General features: G+C 49.7%; 7 protein-coding genes across 7 annotated transcripts; 4 read left to right on the plus strand and 3 right to left on the minus strand.

Annotated features, from left to right (window-relative positions):
• Nucleotides 1-94: 94 nt before the first annotated feature.
• HO133_000375 (uncharacterized protein) lies at nucleotides 95-3,279 on the minus strand (the record flags this gene model as incomplete). Its single annotated transcript, XM_037291314.1, has 4 exons — nucleotides 95-883; nucleotides 941-1,021; nucleotides 1,077-2,752; nucleotides 2,814-3,279. 4 exons carry the CDS (start codon nucleotides 3,277-3,279, stop codon nucleotides 95-97), a joined length of 3,012 nt encoding a protein of 1,003 aa, XP_037152749.1.
• Nucleotides 3,280-5,097: 1,818 nt separating this feature from the next.
• Nucleotides 5,098-6,204, plus strand: HO133_000376 (uncharacterized protein; the record flags this gene model as incomplete). Its single annotated transcript, XM_037291315.1, has 3 exons — nucleotides 5,098-5,136; nucleotides 5,235-5,349; nucleotides 5,405-6,204. 3 exons carry the CDS (start codon nucleotides 5,098-5,100, stop codon nucleotides 6,202-6,204), a joined length of 954 nt encoding a protein of 317 aa, XP_037152750.1.
• Nucleotides 6,205-7,029: 825 nt separating this feature from the next.
• Nucleotides 7,030-7,679, minus strand: HO133_000377 (uncharacterized protein; the record flags this gene model as incomplete). The annotated part of the gene is made up of 4 exons (XM_037291316.1): nucleotides 7,030-7,066; nucleotides 7,121-7,173; nucleotides 7,303-7,500; nucleotides 7,599-7,679. 4 exons carry the CDS (start codon nucleotides 7,677-7,679, stop codon nucleotides 7,030-7,032), a joined length of 369 nt encoding a protein of 122 aa, XP_037152751.1.
• A 268-nt stretch (nucleotides 7,680-7,947) lies between these two features.
• HO133_000378 (uncharacterized protein) lies at nucleotides 7,948-9,546 on the plus strand (the record flags this gene model as incomplete). The annotated part of the gene is made up of 4 exons (XM_037291317.1): nucleotides 7,948-8,094; nucleotides 8,156-8,236; nucleotides 8,289-9,455; nucleotides 9,511-9,546. 4 exons carry the CDS (start codon nucleotides 7,948-7,950, stop codon nucleotides 9,544-9,546), a joined length of 1,431 nt encoding a protein of 476 aa, XP_037152752.1.
• Nucleotides 9,547-10,422: 876 nt separating this feature from the next.
• HO133_000379 (uncharacterized protein) lies at nucleotides 10,423-11,796 on the plus strand (the record flags this gene model as incomplete). Its single annotated transcript, XM_037291318.1, has 1 exon — nucleotides 10,423-11,796. The coding sequence occupies one exon, from the start codon at nucleotides 10,423-10,425 to the stop codon at nucleotides 11,794-11,796; it is 1,374 nt and encodes a 457-aa protein (XP_037152753.1).
• A 272-nt stretch (nucleotides 11,797-12,068) lies between these two features.
• HO133_000380 (uncharacterized protein) lies at nucleotides 12,069-13,011 on the minus strand (the record flags this gene model as incomplete). Its single annotated transcript, XM_037291319.1, has 2 exons — nucleotides 12,069-12,233; nucleotides 12,391-13,011. 2 exons carry the CDS (start codon nucleotides 13,009-13,011, stop codon nucleotides 12,069-12,071), a joined length of 786 nt encoding a protein of 261 aa, XP_037152754.1.
• Nucleotides 13,012-14,511: 1,500 nt separating this feature from the next.
• HO133_000381 (uncharacterized protein) lies at nucleotides 14,512-17,456 on the plus strand (the record flags this gene model as incomplete). Its single annotated transcript, XM_037291320.1, has 6 exons — nucleotides 14,512-14,604; nucleotides 14,656-14,724; nucleotides 15,091-16,348; nucleotides 16,399-16,649; nucleotides 16,769-16,888; nucleotides 16,938-17,456. The coding sequence occupies 6 exons, from the start codon at nucleotides 14,512-14,514 to the stop codon at nucleotides 17,454-17,456; spliced, it is 2,310 nt and encodes a 769-aa protein (XP_037152755.1).
• Between the last annotated feature and the right edge of the window lie 519 nt (nucleotides 17,457-17,975).

Below are 17,975 nucleotides of genomic sequence, written 5' to 3' on the forward strand. Positions count from 1 at the left end.
TTCGGCCTATTTTACAAGATACCTTCGAGATACCCTGGAAGCTGCTCCCACCATGGCCCAAGTCAACGTCCTTTTGAGGTACGTTGATAGATTCTTACGCGGCCCCATGTACCTCGATATCAGAAAGATGCCTCTGCCCATGGCCACCAAAAAGTCGTTCATGCTCATCATACTCCGGGTCGCTCGGTGTATCTGGAGTGTGGGCATTGCCTGAGATATCAACATCATCTTCGACCGCTCTTGTGGTATCGTTTGAAGTGGATCGGTGTGGGAGAACGTCACGATTGTTTTCTGGCGACACTCCCATTGACTCTATGTCGCTTAGCGATCTATTGGCCTCATAGTTATGTTGATTAACATCATCCATTTCTCCGTTGGAGAAAGACATTGGATCCGGAGGTGTGCCATCGGCTGGGGGCGGTGGCGGCGGCGGCGGCGGTGGACTCTCTGATTTGAGCCGCTTGCTTGGCGTCGCTTCATTGTACTCGAGCTTCATGCTAGCAGGATCCTCATCGTTGACTCTCTTACGCTTGAGTCCCTCGGCTTGCAACAGTTGGTCTGATGGTGTCACAGGTGTTGCTGACTCCAGCTTCGGCTTCTCATATTCCTCGTCATCCGACATTGCCATATCCTGATCCCCATCGCTTTCCTCTTCCTCCTTCTTCACCTCAGCAACCGTTGCCGAAGTAGGTGATGCTGCCGACTCTCCTTCCTTGCTCCTTCGCTCGGCTTTGTTCTTTTCATGCTCTCGTTTCTTGGCAACCGCTTTGTCAAAGTAGTCTTTGACATACTTCTTCACGTGCTTTTCTTGTCGAGACGAAATCTTGGTGGGATCTTCTACCCTATGGTTCTTAAAATCCGAGCTCACAAGCTTCTTCGAAATCTTCGCACGCCGTCTGTTAGCGAACCATCTACGGTGCATCCATCAGTACGGTCTCACCTCTTTCGCGAAACGCTTCAGATCGTCCTTCGGTAGCTTGCCCTTGAATTTGTCCATTACATACTTGATATGTGGAAACAGCTTTGTCTCTATTAGCATCTGCGTAACATTTCACGCCTAGTCATTCTTGGCTTACCGTGTTCTCATATAATTTCTTCTGCTTCTCTTCCCCGTAAGTACGCCACTTTTCTGGGCCACCTTTGGTATCCTTTTTTGCGTTGCCATTGACGGCCTGCGGGGTCGCCGAGGGTGCTGGTTTCTCTTTCGGGGTATTGGCTTTCGCACTCGTGATCTGGTTGATTATGTCTTCAAGCGCTTTGTTTGTAGAAGTAGGTTTAGGAGGAGGGGGTGGTGGCCGCGCTACCATCGTGGGTCTCTGCCACGTCGTTTTGCCACTCAGATCGTAGTAATACGTCCTGCCGTCGTCATCCTGCGCCGCAAACCAGCCTTCAGGCAACGCACCGAAAGGTCGCGACCGATAGGGACCTCTGGGCCCATTATAGAAACCAGGACCTCGCTGAGGGAAGTTTGACCGTGGGCCATTGGGTGCTGCTGGTCCTTTTGGAGCGTCGATTGATCGTGAGCGTGACCTGGACTTCGATCGTGAACGGGACCTGGAGCGCGCCTTTCGTTCTTCGCGACTTGAATCCCGCCGTCCCGAGCGATTCGTAAATTCCGGGGTGGTGGTAGTCGTGTTGTTTAGTACATCGCGCTTCTTACGAGGTATGCGGTAAGCGACTTCGAGTTTACTCCATGCATCCAAGAGCCCCTGAGCTTGTGAATTCACCATGTCATCGCCACAATCTTTCAAACTCTCGACAGTTGCTTCTATCTTGGAGTCGTTGATCTTGTTTCGTGTTAGAAGAGGGAATTTGCCGAGGATATCGAAGACTTGTAGAACGACGTTGAAGTCCTCTTTCCATAGAATTAGGGTCGAATTGAGGATTTGATATCCATGCATCTTGACGACCCGATTACGCACTCGTTCGTCATCGCAGCGCTGGATTCGACCTAGCAGCTTGACGGCGATCCATTTCTCCCTGCATTGCATTAAGGTGGCCATGACCTTGGTGACGCCATCCTCATCCAGGGATTTGGGTTGGACATTGTTGACGTACTCTTCATCCTCTTCCCCAACCTTCTTCTTGCGGGACTTCTTCGCGACGGCGGTATCCCAACCATCGCCATCTTCGATACCGAGGGCCTCGATTGTTGTATTTGACAATTTAGTTGCACGCTCGGTTTGAGTCTTACCACCGATGAAGCCAGTGCAATTGGGCTCACCACAATAGCAAGGTTGTGGATCAGTACCATACCTATCAACGTTGTAATTGAATACAAGTTCTTCTCCGGCTTTGATTTTCCGCTCGGCAAAGATACCCATTCGAAGTTTTTCACCCACCACCCACTTGTCCACGTAACAATTTGGATTACAGGAATGGTTGCAGAATCTCCCCAAGTTGCCTTTCTTAGTGGCATCGACGAATTCACCTTTCGTGAGGGACATGAAGTAGAAATGCTTGATGCCTTCTTCGTCGTATTGGACCATGCGGCGGCGGAAGCGGGCTTCGTCGATGACCTCTCCAATATACTCGTAAATGAAATCATCAGGATTAAGATCTGTATCAGCTCGTAGACCATAACCTTTCTTCTCTGTTTTGAAGACCGTCACGTCTGCGAATTGTCGTCGTTGGAATCTTTGGTTTTGGCACTCAGCTCCACATCCACAATCGCTGACACATTCCATCTTCGTCGCACGATTGATGCAGTCTGAGTCGTGCCCACATGCTGAGTTGGTCTTCGTGAAGCTATCTATACCGAATATTCAGTATGCCTGCACAAACAGGGTTACAAGCATGTGGAGTTGGCTTACCCCACTCCTCTGCGCAGTCGCAATCCATAGAGCCATGCTCCGTAGACCCAATGTACTTCGAAGTGTAGGAACATTGTTCTAGCACCTGGAAGGTATGTCTGGACTCTTCGGTCTTACTCGGGTGATCGTGAAATAAAGGAGCTGGCTTAGATATAATCTTGTGGGAGCTGCTGCGAGCGAGCTTGGGGGGATGACCCGGCTCCAGCTTCACAGTCACTTCGCCACCCACGACCTCCTCATGCTTCTCGCTTCCCGTAGAAGGTGACTGCGTAGGTATTTCTGTCTTTATGGGCGATTGTGAAAAGGATTTCATGGAAGTATCCTTAGGTGAGGACCCGTCGCTATTTGTAGCCTCCTCCTTGATCTCTTTCCCCAACCTGCCCGGGGCATCTCCATTCTCCAAATGTAGCTCTTCAACCCTATTCTCCAAGATCTTATGTCTTCTTGATCGTTTGGGTTCCGTCATGGTGGTGGGCCTCGGCATAAGGCGGTACGATGAAAGGAGTGTTGAGGGTGAGGTTGCAATACGGTGAATGATGAATGGCGATTGAAGGGTCGCTGAGGATGATCCCCGCACATGGCAAACACAGGATGGTGATCCAGACTCTACTGACAGGTAACCGCGTTTGTGAGGGCATACGATCTTCTGCAAGCTTCTTTTCTTTCCTTGCTCACATGCCACTGGAGGGAGAGACCGTGATGATACGAATGAAGGACGGGCAATGTTGCCAAGCAAATAACTACCGCCAACTCTGATACATTCACGTGTCGAAAAGAGTGAATGCAGTAGGTAGCTTTGGAAGAACCAGTATTGCTTCCCAGGGCCGTCTCACCAGGTCTCTAGCCCCATTAAATGTAGGTAGATCTCACCCAAATCCCACTGGAGCGCACAGCAAAGGCAAACTTTCTATCGCATTCACTGTTCACAGTCCCACAACTTTTCGAACTCTGGTGGTCAGTTCAGTTCACGGGTGAGTTCGTGATGGAGGTGAATTGGGAAACGCTTCGGCTTTTTTGAGATTCACACCTCCTCGGCAAGTACGGCCTAGCAGTTCCAGAATATTGAAATTTATAGAAATTGATTTATTTTCGAAATCTAAATACAGGAACGAGCCGTGTTCATGGCATTTCAAGAAGCGAATAATGGTAGATGCAAGGCAGAGCACCACACACATAGCCAGCGCTGCGCTTCAACTAAGCAACATAGATTTCAGAAGAAGAATAGAGCAAGTGCAATGGCTTCAGAACGATACCTGATAGTACTCATAGCACAGGCAACAATCGCTCGTCTCAATCGCACCGCCTGGCCAAACACTTGACGGATGAGGATGAGGGAGGTACATGGACTAAGACTTAAAGGAAACCACGTTGCATGGATGATGATGTGTCTCGATACTGTTGGTCGCGACCATTTTCGCGCATTCTCCAGTGGGGAACCAGTAGTATATAATAATATGACCGAGGGAAGCAGAAATTCTTCAACTTGTAAACACTTTGACGATTCCAACCATGCCATCCTCCATCCTTTGCATCTTCCAGCACATACATATGGAAGCCATGTACTTTCATTCAGAACGAGGTCGAGGGCTCGAGGGTCTGATCGTTCAAAGCTAGTCAGGGGGGCTTGCAGAGGACTCTCTTCTCCGATTCGGCAGATGGGTTGACCAATCCTACCAAGGCATTGGGATACTTCTTCCGGATACCCTCAAAATCCGACACGCTTCTCGAGGCCGAGTTTGTCCGCGACACATTGAAATGTTCCATGTGTGTTGCTGAGAAAAAGCAACGAAGCAAACGAAGCTTCAAGAAAGGGAAGCTTGCATCGGCCACGTTTCTTAGGCAGAGAATAGCGGCTAAAAATCTAAAAAATCCCGTTGGTACTTGGTCGTGCAGCGACAGAAAGCTACTTACGAGGTAAAGGGAGCTCTCATGGCCAAAGAGCACTTTTAACTTGCAACATCCTATAATCCGCGTGACCCATTTTCTCTTTACTTCTTTTCTCCTTCTTGTCTCTTTGGCCACGTCTCAGCTTTCCTTCTTTTGGAGTCTATTGAACTTCGCCGTGCCTTGTCACAACAACAGTCGTTACTCCCAATCTTTAATGCACTTTACTTCCATGACCTTTGAGGACAAATCAAACCCTCAATCACTTTCCTTCCAACCGTACTATCCGTAATACTCTTTGAATCTTCATTTCTATTTCCTCAGTTTTGCACCCTCCTGCGCTTTCTACACACGGCTCAGGCCCTATCAAACCACAATCAAACCACAATCATTATTCGCAATGGCTGCTATGGAGCAGCCTTTTGGCGATAACGAAGTAGTAAGTGACCCTACAAGCCCCTCAGATTCCTGTTGCTGTTCCATCATGTCCTCATACGCTGACCTGCTGTGGTATGTTCTGAGACTAATGTGGGACAGCGTTACTTTCTCGCTGAGATCCTCAAGAGCTCTTCGATAAATCCTCTTGACCTAATGAACCTCATTCAAGAAAGAGGTATTCAGCCTAGCTGGTACGAGATAGCATTGCCAAATGGTGCGCAGGGAATGGACCGTGAAGAGTTGCCAGGGGCTGAATATCTTGCTTACAGGTCGCTCCGTCTCCTCATGCATAGTAGTCTGGCAACACCTCCTAGCAAACGCCCGCGTTCGATTCACGGTCCCTGTCCAACCTATGGTCGCTTTCGAACAACCGTCCCCGCAGAGTGCTTCGAAGCCAAAGACAAAGCGTCCAGCTTCCGGCGAAAACGTTCCCTCAGTAGCGGACCGAGTGATACAGCCATTCAACTTTCCTCCCGTAAACACTTCGAGCGATCCTGCCACTGGTCAAGGCGCTACAGCTTCGATTTCCGGGGGACCACCGAAGAAGAAGCGAGGACGTCCAAGTAAGGCAGAATACGAAGCCAAGGTTGCAGAAGCTGCAGCGCGCGGAGAAGAATATCAACCCCTTCCAAAGAGGAAGAAGACCCCGCGACCATCACTACAGGGTGCGCCAAACCAGGGCATGGCCTCCCCTAGCATGACCGAGGTTGGCGCTGCAGGCGAAGGTTCTACTGGCACGGAGAAAGCTCAAAAGCCGAAAGTAGCACCCGAAGAGGCAAGCAGTCTAGCTTCTGAGCCTTCTGCTAGGAGTCTTGCTCTTGAGGCAACAGCGCGTGCTGCGGATCAGATGCGAATCGACGAGGGCAAACCCGTCAAAAGCACTATTCCCGAGACGCAGGTTTCGGAGGTCGAGGCCCGGGAGAGTCTTTCGGCTGATATGCGAGAGCATGCAGAGCGTACTGCGCCAGATACTGTTCAGAGCACTATGACACTCCAGCACGACTTCACACCACAGAACGACTTCATATCATACCAGGGGCCAATAAGAGACCCAGCAACAACAGGATAACAGCAAGTTCTATGAGAAAGAGGCGGGAGCGACTATTCGGGGTCAACGACTTTCCACGACACTATGCATTTTATGCGGACCAAAACAAGATAGCGGCTATTGTCCTGCAACTTTGAGCGTAAGACAACACACTCATAAATATCAGCGTTGGTGGCTATTCATCTAGCATCTCGTTCGGTTTTCTGCCTCGACCCTTCACACGGCCAATTTACTTTAACGTCTTGGAATACGCTTATGTATGGCCTTACGACGCTCACGGCTATCAAGCCTCGACAGACCATTTCTTTCTTTCCTCTCGATGCATGAAACCCCAAATTCTGCAGCCATTTAAAGGGTTTCTTTCGCTGCTTTTACATAGATTAGACACCTTTTTGACCTGCACTGTATAATTAGGAATAATCGAGTCTCACAAGAGCTTGGGCCTGATTGTCACAGATCAGCAGAAAGTGTGTCCATCGGAAGGAAGATATTTGTCCGCAAAACAAGGCCTAACGGTTCAACATGACTAGGTGTCGATTTGACGAAAAGCTCTTAATCTGCCTACTGGATCAACAGCCTGATGAGAAACTACGGAGAGGAGGCCCGTAGAAAACATCGCGGGTATGAAATCCCAGTGCTCAAGCGAGAAAGATGGTTCTCTGAAAAAGTCCTGTCAAGGCTTGCCTTCGCGAACGCAAAAATCCAAGCCAATCAGGACCCTTCTTCGTTAGCAGCTTTTAAAGGATCTATTCCGGGTATACGCTATGAACCACGCAATCAATGTATCCATACCAAAGCGCCTTGCATAGTGGTCCAAACCCATCAGTCTCTTGATCCTGGACCTGATCATCCTGTGTCATCATCATCGGCAGTACCATCTCTCCTACATCTGGATCAGCATGCTCGCCCAGTAGGTCTAGAGAGCCTCGTTACATACGGAATATATCTCGCTCCCGCATCCTCAATGTTTTGCTTGACGTCATCTGGTAACTGTAGCAAGGAGAAATGTCAGCATTGCTCGTAATCCCCTCTTACTGTTGAGCTATAGATTTCCTGCCTTTGTCTCTAGCCTGCCCCACAAGACCAGGGGCTCCGACGTTTTTTTATGCTCCCACTCACCGTTCCAACGACCTTGACAGCATAGACCCCGCTTACACAGCCCTCCAACCTCTGCCATCTAGCCACCCAGCTAGTTGTGGGATCCGCGAGCGTAATTAGTCCCTCAAAGACTTGCGATGTGCATTCTTGAACGGCGTCGGAGGAGTTGGCGAGACCTAGGAAAGACTCGCAGTTCGGACAGCCGTCACGTAGAAAGCGCTAGAAATACACAGTCTTCAGTATAGTTTCTCACTGAGGGTAGAAGTAGTGCCTCGTTCCAGACGGACAAGGGACCTAGCCGAGCGTAGTGAACTCACAGCATGGGTTTGAACGATAGAGCAGACCATACAAGCACGAAGGTAGCGTTGTTGCGACCCTGGAACGAAGGCGGATGACATTATGAAGGTTTAAACTCTCCCACGCAAAATGTGGTTCATCAAGAATTAGGAGTCGCTCACCGTCGGGAGTAAGAGGCTGAAAGGAGAAGGAGAGCACGCCTGCAAAGGGTTAGCGGCATTTAACCGAAGAATATCCGATCTAGAGTACAAGAATGGTGGACGACTGGGTCTCGGAGTTGCTCGTTATTGTAAAACTTATCCACTTCTTAATCTATAAATTTGGCTTACTTCAGACCATCCATTCTTACGAGTATCACAACCTCACAAAATGGCTCCGAAAGAAGAGTCCGCCGAGCTGAAAGCAAAGGGCAACAAATACTTTGCGAGCCATGAATGGCTGAATGCTATAGATTCCTACACAAAAGCTATAGAGATGTACGACCAAGATCCATCCTATTACTGCAATAGAGCGCAGGTTATTTCGCCCAGAATCGCAGACTTGTTGGACTTTCTTCGCTCACGTGAATGATTCTCAGGCCAATATCAAACTCGAGCAGTATGGCTATGCCATCACTGACGCAACCAAAGCCATCGAGCTTGATTCAGGCTACGCCAAAGTATGTGATGTTTCTCACCGAGAAAGAAAGTGACAGTTACTGATTATTACAGGCATATTATCGGAGAGCAGTCGCCAACACCGCCATCCTCAACTCCCGTGCCGCCGTCAAAGATTTCAAAGCCGTCGTGAGATTAGAGCCGAGCAATAAAGATGCGAAGCTCAAGCTTGCAGAATGCGAAAAAATGGTCAAGAGGGTGGAATTCTTGAGGGCGATCGAAGTTGGGGACCCACCATCTGCATTCGAGGGACTGGACATAGATTCTATGGTCGTAGATCCGAGTTACGATGGAGCTAAGCTGGGGAAGGAAATGACGCAAGAATTCATCGATGACACGATCTCGAGATTCAAGAATGGCAAGAAGTTGCACCGGAAGTACGTCTACCAAATAATAGCAGCGGTGAGGAAGATCGTCTATGATGAACCGACAATGGTGGAGATGGAGGTGCACAAAGGACATCAATTAACCGTCTGCGGAGATACCCATGGTCAATTCTTCGACTTGATGGAGCTATTCAGGCTCAACGGCTTTCCTACCGAATCCCACTACTACCTCTTCAACGGCGACTTTGTCGATCGAGGCTCTTGGTCCACGGAAATCGCTCTCCTTCTCTACGCGTACAAATGGTTACATCCCAAGGCTTTCTTCCTAAATCGTGGCAACCACGAGACGGACGACATGAACAGGGTATATGGATTCGAAGGCGAATGCAAAGCCAAGTACTCAGAACGAGTGTTCAAATTATTCTCAGAGTCATTTTCTGCTTTACCTCTTGCTACTCTGATCGGCAAAAAGTTCTTCACGCTACACGGTGGTCTGTTCTCTGATGACAAGATCTCACTTGACGACGTTCGGAAACTCAACAGACATCAGCAACGGCAACCTGGACAACAAGGCCTAATGATGGAGATGCTTTGGACAGATCCACAGCCCATGCCTGGTCGGGGCCCTAGCAAGAGAGGCGTGGGCTTGCAATTTGGTCCGGATGTCACCAAGAGGTTTTGCGAGGCGAACGGTCTAGAAGCCGTCATCCGAAGCCACGAGGTCCGAATGGAAGGGTATGAGGTGGAGCATGATGGACACTGCATTACAGTCTTTTCAGCACCCAAGTACTGCGATAGTACCGAGAACAAAGGAGCATATATCAACATTGGACCGGAGCACAAGCTCGAATTCCACAAATTTGATGCCGTTCCGCATCCTGATATAAAGCCCATGGTATGTCATTCTGTCGATTGCTGCCTTCCGAGTAAAACTGACAGTGCCCCAACAGGCATATGCTCAAAGCTCACTTATGTCCATGATGTAGATGGTATATCCTACAACATATGGAGCACTGGTTGGTATCATCATCGTTAGCGAATCTGCATCAAAATTTGGCGTTCCATCTTGCATAACTGGTGGTTGGAGTAGATATGAGCGGATCATGCATTCGAGATGTAAAACTTACACGACATCACGGATACCAATAGAATTATCAATCATAGGATTCCACTCTCAGCTATGATTTCAGTGCCAAAAGCTCCTTAAGCCCACATTGCCCAGAACCAATGTCTCGAATATTCGGCATCTTCAAGGTTGGAAGAGTTCATGCCCGTCCTCTGCGGCAACCAAACCCAGCCATTGCCCTTTCCCCTTCACCCTCCAACTAACTCCACCGTCCTTCCCAACCCACTGGCTCAGTGCACCCACAACAGCAGCTGCATCTTCCCTTGGAACCCTTATCCACACGTCTCTGCCCTCATGTTTGAGAAAGTCAATCGGGATAGCTGTCCCCGTGATTCCGAGAAACTGACTGAGAGCAGAGGTGAGGTGCGCTCGAGCTGTGAGAATGTCTATAGGAGGCGAGTTGGAAATTGGAAGTGGGTTGCTGGAGGACAGGAGGACGAGGTGGAGGTATGTGAATGGTGGATTGCGGACGGTAATCCTTCCTTTTGGCGGTAGTGGTTCGGCCTCTAAGACAGATGCCATTGCTGAGTACGAATGGTGAGGATGGCATTGAGTTTGGTGAGGGAGATCGACGAAATGCATTAGCGCCGGATGCCTAGCGTGCTCGGCAGCGGCTGCCCTTTCTATCCTCACGTTGAGTTGATTTGTTTTCAACAACCAAACCGACCCAACTTCTGGGACTGGCTCTCCACCTCTTGAACTGCTCAGTAGGAGAACAGAGAATTGCGGCAATATCATGGCATTGACTTTCCATTCAAACGCGCTCGCCAAGCGTTCCTTCGACACCTCGCTCATGCCCCCACCGCCACCTCCAAAGCGAATAAAACGCCCCGCAAAGGTTCTTGACGAGGACGATTACACAGAGGCTCTATCACACATCATAGCTCGAGATTTCTTTCCTGGATTGTTGGAGACAGAGTCGAAGCAAGACTATCTCAATGCGCTGGACTCGCAAGATCACGAATGGATTGCGGCTGCGGGGCGGAAGCTCACTGAGGTTATGACACCTGGACCAGATGGGAGAAGACTGCGGGGAAGAAGAGGCACGACCATGACACCGGCGTCTGGACTTTACGGGAGGGGTGGTGAGACGCCGAAAGCATGGCAAGGTGAGACACCTATGTCAATAGTGTCCACGGCCGAAAGCACCGCCAGCACTCAATCCAACGGACCAGAGGTCGACACGAACATGAGTCTCAGCGCATTTCAGCAGAGATATACAAGTGAAGACAATGAAAGTTTTTACAAACTCCTGGACAAACAGAATCTCAAGAGAGCAGAAAAGTATGCCTGGATGTGGGCTGGCAACAAAATCCCTGCTGCCCGCCAGATCGCCCACCGGAAACGAGAGCGGCTCCTTGCTGCCAACAAAGCTTCAGAAGAATCTGAGGACGGGAAGGAGCTTGCTACTATCGAACCCCGAGACACACGGAAAGCCATGCCTGACTCCTGGCCATCTCGTCCCGACAACCCGTTCATGTTCGCTCCTGGATCTATTGAAGACACAACCCAGACAGTCACCCAGAAGAACGAAGAAACCTCGAGGGCTCCCCCAAGAACTGTAGTCTACGACAATACCCGTATTCCCCCTCCAATTACCACAGAATCCTCACATGATATCCCTCCATCACCGTCCCTCTCCGCAGTCCAGGACGCCATAGCAGGTCGCCCTCGCCCCACCGCCTCTGAGGCATCATTTAACGGCGCGTCTACGCCTCGTGTTAACGGCTACGCATTTGTCGACTCCGAGTCAGAGCCGCCCCCATCATTCGACAGCCCCTCTCCCCTCCTCCTTGGCAGTGGAGATAGCAACCCCAATCCGTTTAAGCTCCACGAAAACAGCAAGCGAGAAGCACTGCATCATCGCATGGTAGACAAAGTGGCAAAAGGAAAGCGAGCTGCAATTGGGAAAAGAGAAGGAGAGTTGAAGACGCCAGTACCACGGTTTACAAGCAGTCCGCGGATCAAAAAAAGTGGGATGACTCCTGCGGCGCAAAGGTTGATCACTAAGATTGGAGGCATAGGCGCAACGCCGCGGGAGGGGAAGACACCACGGATGAGTGGGTTGAGGGAAGGGTGGACGCCGAAGACTGCAGGGAAGGGAGAGTAACCGAGATCGCAGATATTTTGAAAGCATGATACCCCATTTCATCTAAATCCGATTTTAACCATTTTTCAATACCTGTCTCGGCCAAATCTCCGATCCGCCTTGCCATCGGGCCTAGTCGATACCCCAATCCAAGATACGTCTGACGGTACTAGGGGAGCTCGTCTTTACCATATACATGGTTTGTTCTCCGTCGTAAGCTTAAGTCTATCTGATTCCGAACCCCAAGGGCAGGATCCATGCCAAACATTCCCAGCACACATGGCAGGAAAAGGTCAGTTGAAAACCCCAAAGCTTTGTGAATCGCCGAATCCTCCAGAGGGTCGGTCTCGCAATCCTGCATCAATCTTAGGACGCAGTGGCCGCTGGAGATGCTTGTCCTGTGCCTCGATATCTGGTGCTGTGAAGAGCAACATCAGTTCGACGATAAGTTCAGCCGTCTTGACTGGGTGGATATAAACCACACACCTGTCCCACTAATACTCTGCTCTCGATGACAAGGCAGTAAGTCTCAATCTTGATATGAATTGAACTTTTGATTGTCCATTCAATACCAGAGAATCATTCTTCCTGCATTTTCATGAGAATCTCTACTACCTCCTCCACCCCTTTGATGACCTTCTGCACTTCCACCACACTCATCTTCTTCAGAACATAGTTCGCAACATCCCTGCTCTCCCTACTCTCTGGTCTACCAATCCCAACTCCAATCCGCGAAAATGCCATGCCTCCCAGGCTGCTTACACAACTCTTGAGCCCGTTATGCCCCCTCGCGCTCCCACCAACCTTGAGCTTTATTTTCCCCAGCGGACTCTCTAGTTCATCGTGTACAACGACCAACTTCGCCCTTGTGCGATCTTCGTTTGGCAGGTCTCGCAGGAAGGTCTTCCAGGCAGTAGCAACGGCTGGGCCGCTGACGTTCATCAGAGTGGGTGATTGCCAGAGGGTGATATCATTGCCACTAGAGGAAAGACCGTTGCCGTGAGGACGGCTTTTGGCGAAGGGCGGGTAGGAGAGATACTGCTGGAGGGAGGATAGTAGTGTGTGGCCAGCGGAGTGGAGGGTATTTTTGTATAGTGGGGGTGGATTGCCGAGCGAGGCGATCAGGAGGGGGCGACGGAGCATGCGTTGTGGGTCAGCTACACTTGGAGGGTTTGGAATAGGTGAGGGTGTTGAGGGAGGCGAGGATGCTTTTGTCCACTTGTTGGACTTTGTCATCCTCTCGGCTCTGGTGGGCTCAATATTCAGTCTCGGCGACTTTTTTAAGCGCGATAGGCGCCCTGGGTAAATTCAGGAGCAAGCAATAATGCCAAATCAATTGACGGAATTGTATTTGTACTACAAACCAGCAATGAAGCAGTGTCTCCTTCTTATGTTTGCGAAGTGCTTTCGGAACAAAGGTGGACTTGCTCAGAATCCCTTTGTTTACTCTGCGGTCAGTTTCTACATCCATCCCTTGTCTTCAAAAAGCAAGCCGTCACAAAGCGTTCTCGTCCCTTAGCTTTGATCTGTCGATCGTGGCTCCAAAGGCCATGGACATGAAGACCTGATGTGTTCTAATCAAATTACGATGAGAAATACTTCCTCGCCAACCTCAAGACCCTCCCAGCCTGTAGGCAGTCTCTATCTCTATCCTTCGAGCCGTCAAACCTCTCTTTGAAACTTGATGGAGCTTCCTAAGGCCAAGGGGAACATAATCTGCGGAATCAGCCGGGACCATGTTGCAGTGTACACGGAATTGGGGCTTCGGCTCCAGCACTCGGCTTGAAGACAGAAAGTAATGTTGAGGACTACAAATTACGAACCACCATCGCGGCGATCTGAAAGCATGTCAGTGGGGAGATTTCTCAACCTTCGGTGCTCGTATCCTTGTATCGCAGACTGTTGCCTACTTACGCCTCATGCGTGGCCCCAGCCTTCGTATAAGCACTCACGGTTCGCCCGTGTGATTCGCAGGGGCAAATCTGTTCAAGACTACTCCAGTAGGACTTTATACCTGTCGCCGCTAGCTAATAAGCTGGGAAACAGAGACAAATAGCGTGTTACCTACCGAATTGATCCGCGTAGAGACGTATTTCTCAGGTATCTTCTCCATCAACACCTCAACTTCTATCTATTCAGCTACTTCCACTACTTTCACTATCTCAATCGCATCACCCTTCATTCAATAAGTCTATTCCTATAGATATCGAGTCTATCTACTGTATGGACTATAACGAAGAGGCTCTACTTAATCCTGAGTCAGATGTAGAGAGCGAGGATAATAAATAGTGGTGGTAGAAGCATGGCAACTGGAGGGGGTACTTGATTGGCTATATAGATGACTAAGTAATATATAGGTACCTTATATGACCAAACCCCCAGTGGTTTCAAAATAGTCATTTGGAACCATACTTTATATGCGATACTACCTTATAATGAAATACTACATTATGAGTCAATTAATTCGGTAAAGCTGGTACTACTTACAAGCAGCCTCCATATGCATGGCGCGGAACACAACATTTACGGATACTTGTAGATGCGGCCCGCGCCGTCTGACATTCGGAAAATTCCACAACCTACTTACCTTGGCTACCTTACCTTTCTCATTCTTTGCGGAGCCAACACTCTGTCCTTTGTTTGCCCGTACGACCTTCTCTCTTTGCTTTCTGCTCTTGTCTTGCAGTGTGTAATGATCGTTCTGTGTGGTCCTACCTGAATGGCAGTGCTACTGCGATGGCATCCAGTTACGAGCCCAGCGACGAAGATATCCAAGGCTTCGTCGCTGTCACTAGTGCTCACCCCAGCAGAGCCATACAATATCTAAAGGTTCGACTTCAGGAAACTTTTCGAGCCATTGTCAAGCTGATGCGGCCATAGGCTCACAACAAAGATCTCGCAAGGGCCATCAATGCCTACTTTGACGACCCTAGTGCTGTTTTTGATCAGGTAAGCTCTCCTCCTTGCATGCGCCAAGTCTGGTTGGCTTACCAAAAATCAGCAGAGCCAGGTCTTCTATGATGAAAGTCAATTTCATACAGATAAGACGGAGGGCCCCCAAAACCAGGGCCAACCTTGTAAGCCTCCTTAGTCACACATAATGCATGCAAATCATTGGGCATCTATTTCAGATGTGTAACAACCAAGCTGACTTGTGCCCGAAAGCTCTTACAGTCCATCCTCCCGATACGCTCAAGCCCAATGTCTTCAGTGATACCGCACCCTCAAGACCGCCTTCGAGAGTAAGCACACGGGGTAATGACACTGGTTAGAACATTTGTTTCAAATTGTTTCGCGAGAAGGCTGGCTGACCAGTTCGACCCAGGGGCGTCTCAGAATATGAATTTTGACGAGCCGGAAGATGAGGAGTTGAACCGGGCAATGGCGATATCGATGAGCGAGAGTCAAACTCTTCCTGGCCAAGAGACAGGGACGATTGATTATGGCAAGCAGACGTTTGGTCCTGCCAATCGAGAACACTACGAGGCTGATAAGTGGGCGATGACCTACCCTGCAGCTCAAACTCAAGAGATACTGCTCAATCCCGAGCCTCATGACCGTAAGCGGCAGCCAAACACCCCAGCCTTCTTCAAGACACCTTCGACGGGTCACCGTCTATCAGCTCTCATCAAGATACTTCACACAATACCAATTGCAAGAGAGGCTCTGCTCAACAGAACTCGGACGCTGCAGGACTACGGTCACGAGAAAGATTGGTGGGATGGGACTCCGGTGAAAGTGCTGAGGATCGTCAATATGGATGGTGATGGGGGAAATACCAACGAGGATGACGTTATCCATGAAGCCCAACGCCTCATGGCTTTCCTTGACAAAACCGATAGAGCTTATGGCAGCACCAACGCCTTGGCAGGGTTGGAAAGTGTCGGGCTGCAAGACGATGGGAAGGCCTCGAATTTTATGAGCATATGGCAAGCGGCCACAGCTCGCTCTGGATCACCGTTGGCCAATATTTTTGAGTCTGTTGGGACCAAGCTGGATCCCAACAATCCAGAAGATGCGCGCTCAGAGCATGTCCCTTATCTTACTGTCAGCGTCGATAATGAGACCTCAGGCAAGGGGCTGACGCTGTATGAGGCTTTGGACCACATATTGTGGGTAGACGCTAGAGAAGACCACGAGGTCTATCTTGAGAAAGTTGGAGAAGTTTTTATACTGGAGATTAACAATCAGGTCGAGAATGTTTCTGGACTCGGCATTGAGATCCCACCCATCTGGTATGCTGATCGGTACCTGCCGTTACACACACAACAAGCGAAAGATATGCTGGCTCGTAAGGCTGCCGTGACGACCCAACTCCAGAACGAGGAGAAGCTCCAAACGGGAATCTCAAGATTCCAAAAGCCCGGGAGTGGCGCACAAATGGACGTTGCCAAACTACTTGCAAAAGCAGCTGCATATTTCGAGCGGAAGAAGGCGTACCAAGATGCCGCCAAGGAACCATCGTTGACACAGCAGCGTTCTCAAGAAGGTCTTGAGCAGAGCCAGGCTCATACTGACCCAGTATCCAAAGAGCTCAAGGCGTTGACGGCTCGTATATCGGACAGGTTGAAGAGTATGTAAAGCTCGGTGATCACGACTTGTCTGCTGACTAATGTTGATTAGCTTACGAAGAAGGCCGAGATCGTGCTCAAGAAAAGCTGAAAGAGATTTCGCAACTGTACACGATGGCCTCCAATGATCCAAAGCAGCCTCCTCATGAGAAGTACACACTTCGAGGAGTCTCGACAGGTGCAAACATAGTTTACGTTCTCGAAAGGACGAGGCCAGATGAAGAAGATGATATGCTCAGCACAGAAGCCAAAGACTGGCAGTGGTGGAAGATTCAGTATTTGAGCACGGAGACGAAGCCAGTGGTACCCAAGGCAAGTTACCTTCCATCATGGTCAAGGTCCCGATGTCCACGCCGGAAGACAATAGACTCGTGAGCTTAGCTGCTACTCCACGGACCCAATGCTGACTTGATGGTCTGCAGAAGGTGACCGAAGCCAATGTTCTTAAGGCTGCGAGTACCGACTCCCAGAGTGCTCTCTTAGTGTACGCCAATGACAAGGCAATCTCTTATGATTCTGGGGATCTGCCGTCCCCGCTCTATGTATGTCTATGCTAATTCCAACCGTCTCTTCACAAACTGACTGTGCCAGAACTTCGTCCGGGCAGACAATCTCAGCTTCAGCGCCGAGCTGGATGGGTTGGATCCACCGGCGCCTGCCACGCCAACAAAAAGAAAGGCCGACGATGGTGAACTTGACATGAACAATCATCGATCTCCTCCGTATGATAGGACCTACGATGCGATCTCGAATGACAACCCTGATCCCAATCCACCTGGCTATGATAGTAGTCCGTCCCCTCCACATATGCCTATCTACCCACGCATCAGTCCTCGCAAATCTGGCGTGACTGGAAGTTATGATGATGTGATTCCAACAAGTCTCAGAGCCACTGGACCAACGATCGACCCTACCTCTATGGCGCTTGACCCGGATGGGACAAATGACTACGGCCAAGAGATGAAAGAACGCGGAGGCCAGAACGGCCTACTACACCGGCAAAAGAAGGTCAAAGAAAAGCAAGAATACTCGCTTGGGAGCTATATACCCGAGATTACTATGGAGGACGACGAAGAAGATGAAGATCAGAGAGGCGGTAGGGACAGATAAGCGCGCGAGCATTTGATTTTGTTGCTGAGATACCCCGTCCATAAGCGGACTGTAAGCGTGGAGGAATTGCATTCCTTTGGAGCATCTTTGGAGCATCTTTATCACTAGTGTACACTATCAGCGTCCACTAGGCTTCTGAAAACCTGGCTTTGAGTACTTGACTGATGTTGGCTCCAAGAAGCTGAAAGACATGCATCCCGAATCCCGAGTAGTATGTATTTATAGTATACTGTACTGTACGGCAAGGTATCCAGGAAAGCCGACTGCTGCCGGCAATTGGTCAGCCTTACACTAATGGAATAAGCTGTGGGTTTTGCGTCACTTTAAACTTATTTACTCTACCACCATAGAGTCGCAATTATCATACACACGACCGCTGCAGGATATATCTCCTAACCACGTTGATAAGGTGCATCCGCTAGTGGAAGGCTGGTGAGGCAATTCGAAGAAGAGACGGGAGGCCTTGGGAGCTGGGACGAGACAGCCAAGTACAGGTACAACGACTGACTGCACATGAGC

The sequence above is a fragment of the Letharia lupina genome (assembly GCF_014066315.1).
Source record: "Letharia lupina isolate WasteWater1 chromosome Unknown contig_10, whole genome shotgun sequence".
Classification (NCBI taxonomy): domain Eukaryota; kingdom Fungi; phylum Ascomycota; class Lecanoromycetes; order Lecanorales; family Parmeliaceae; genus Letharia; species Letharia lupina.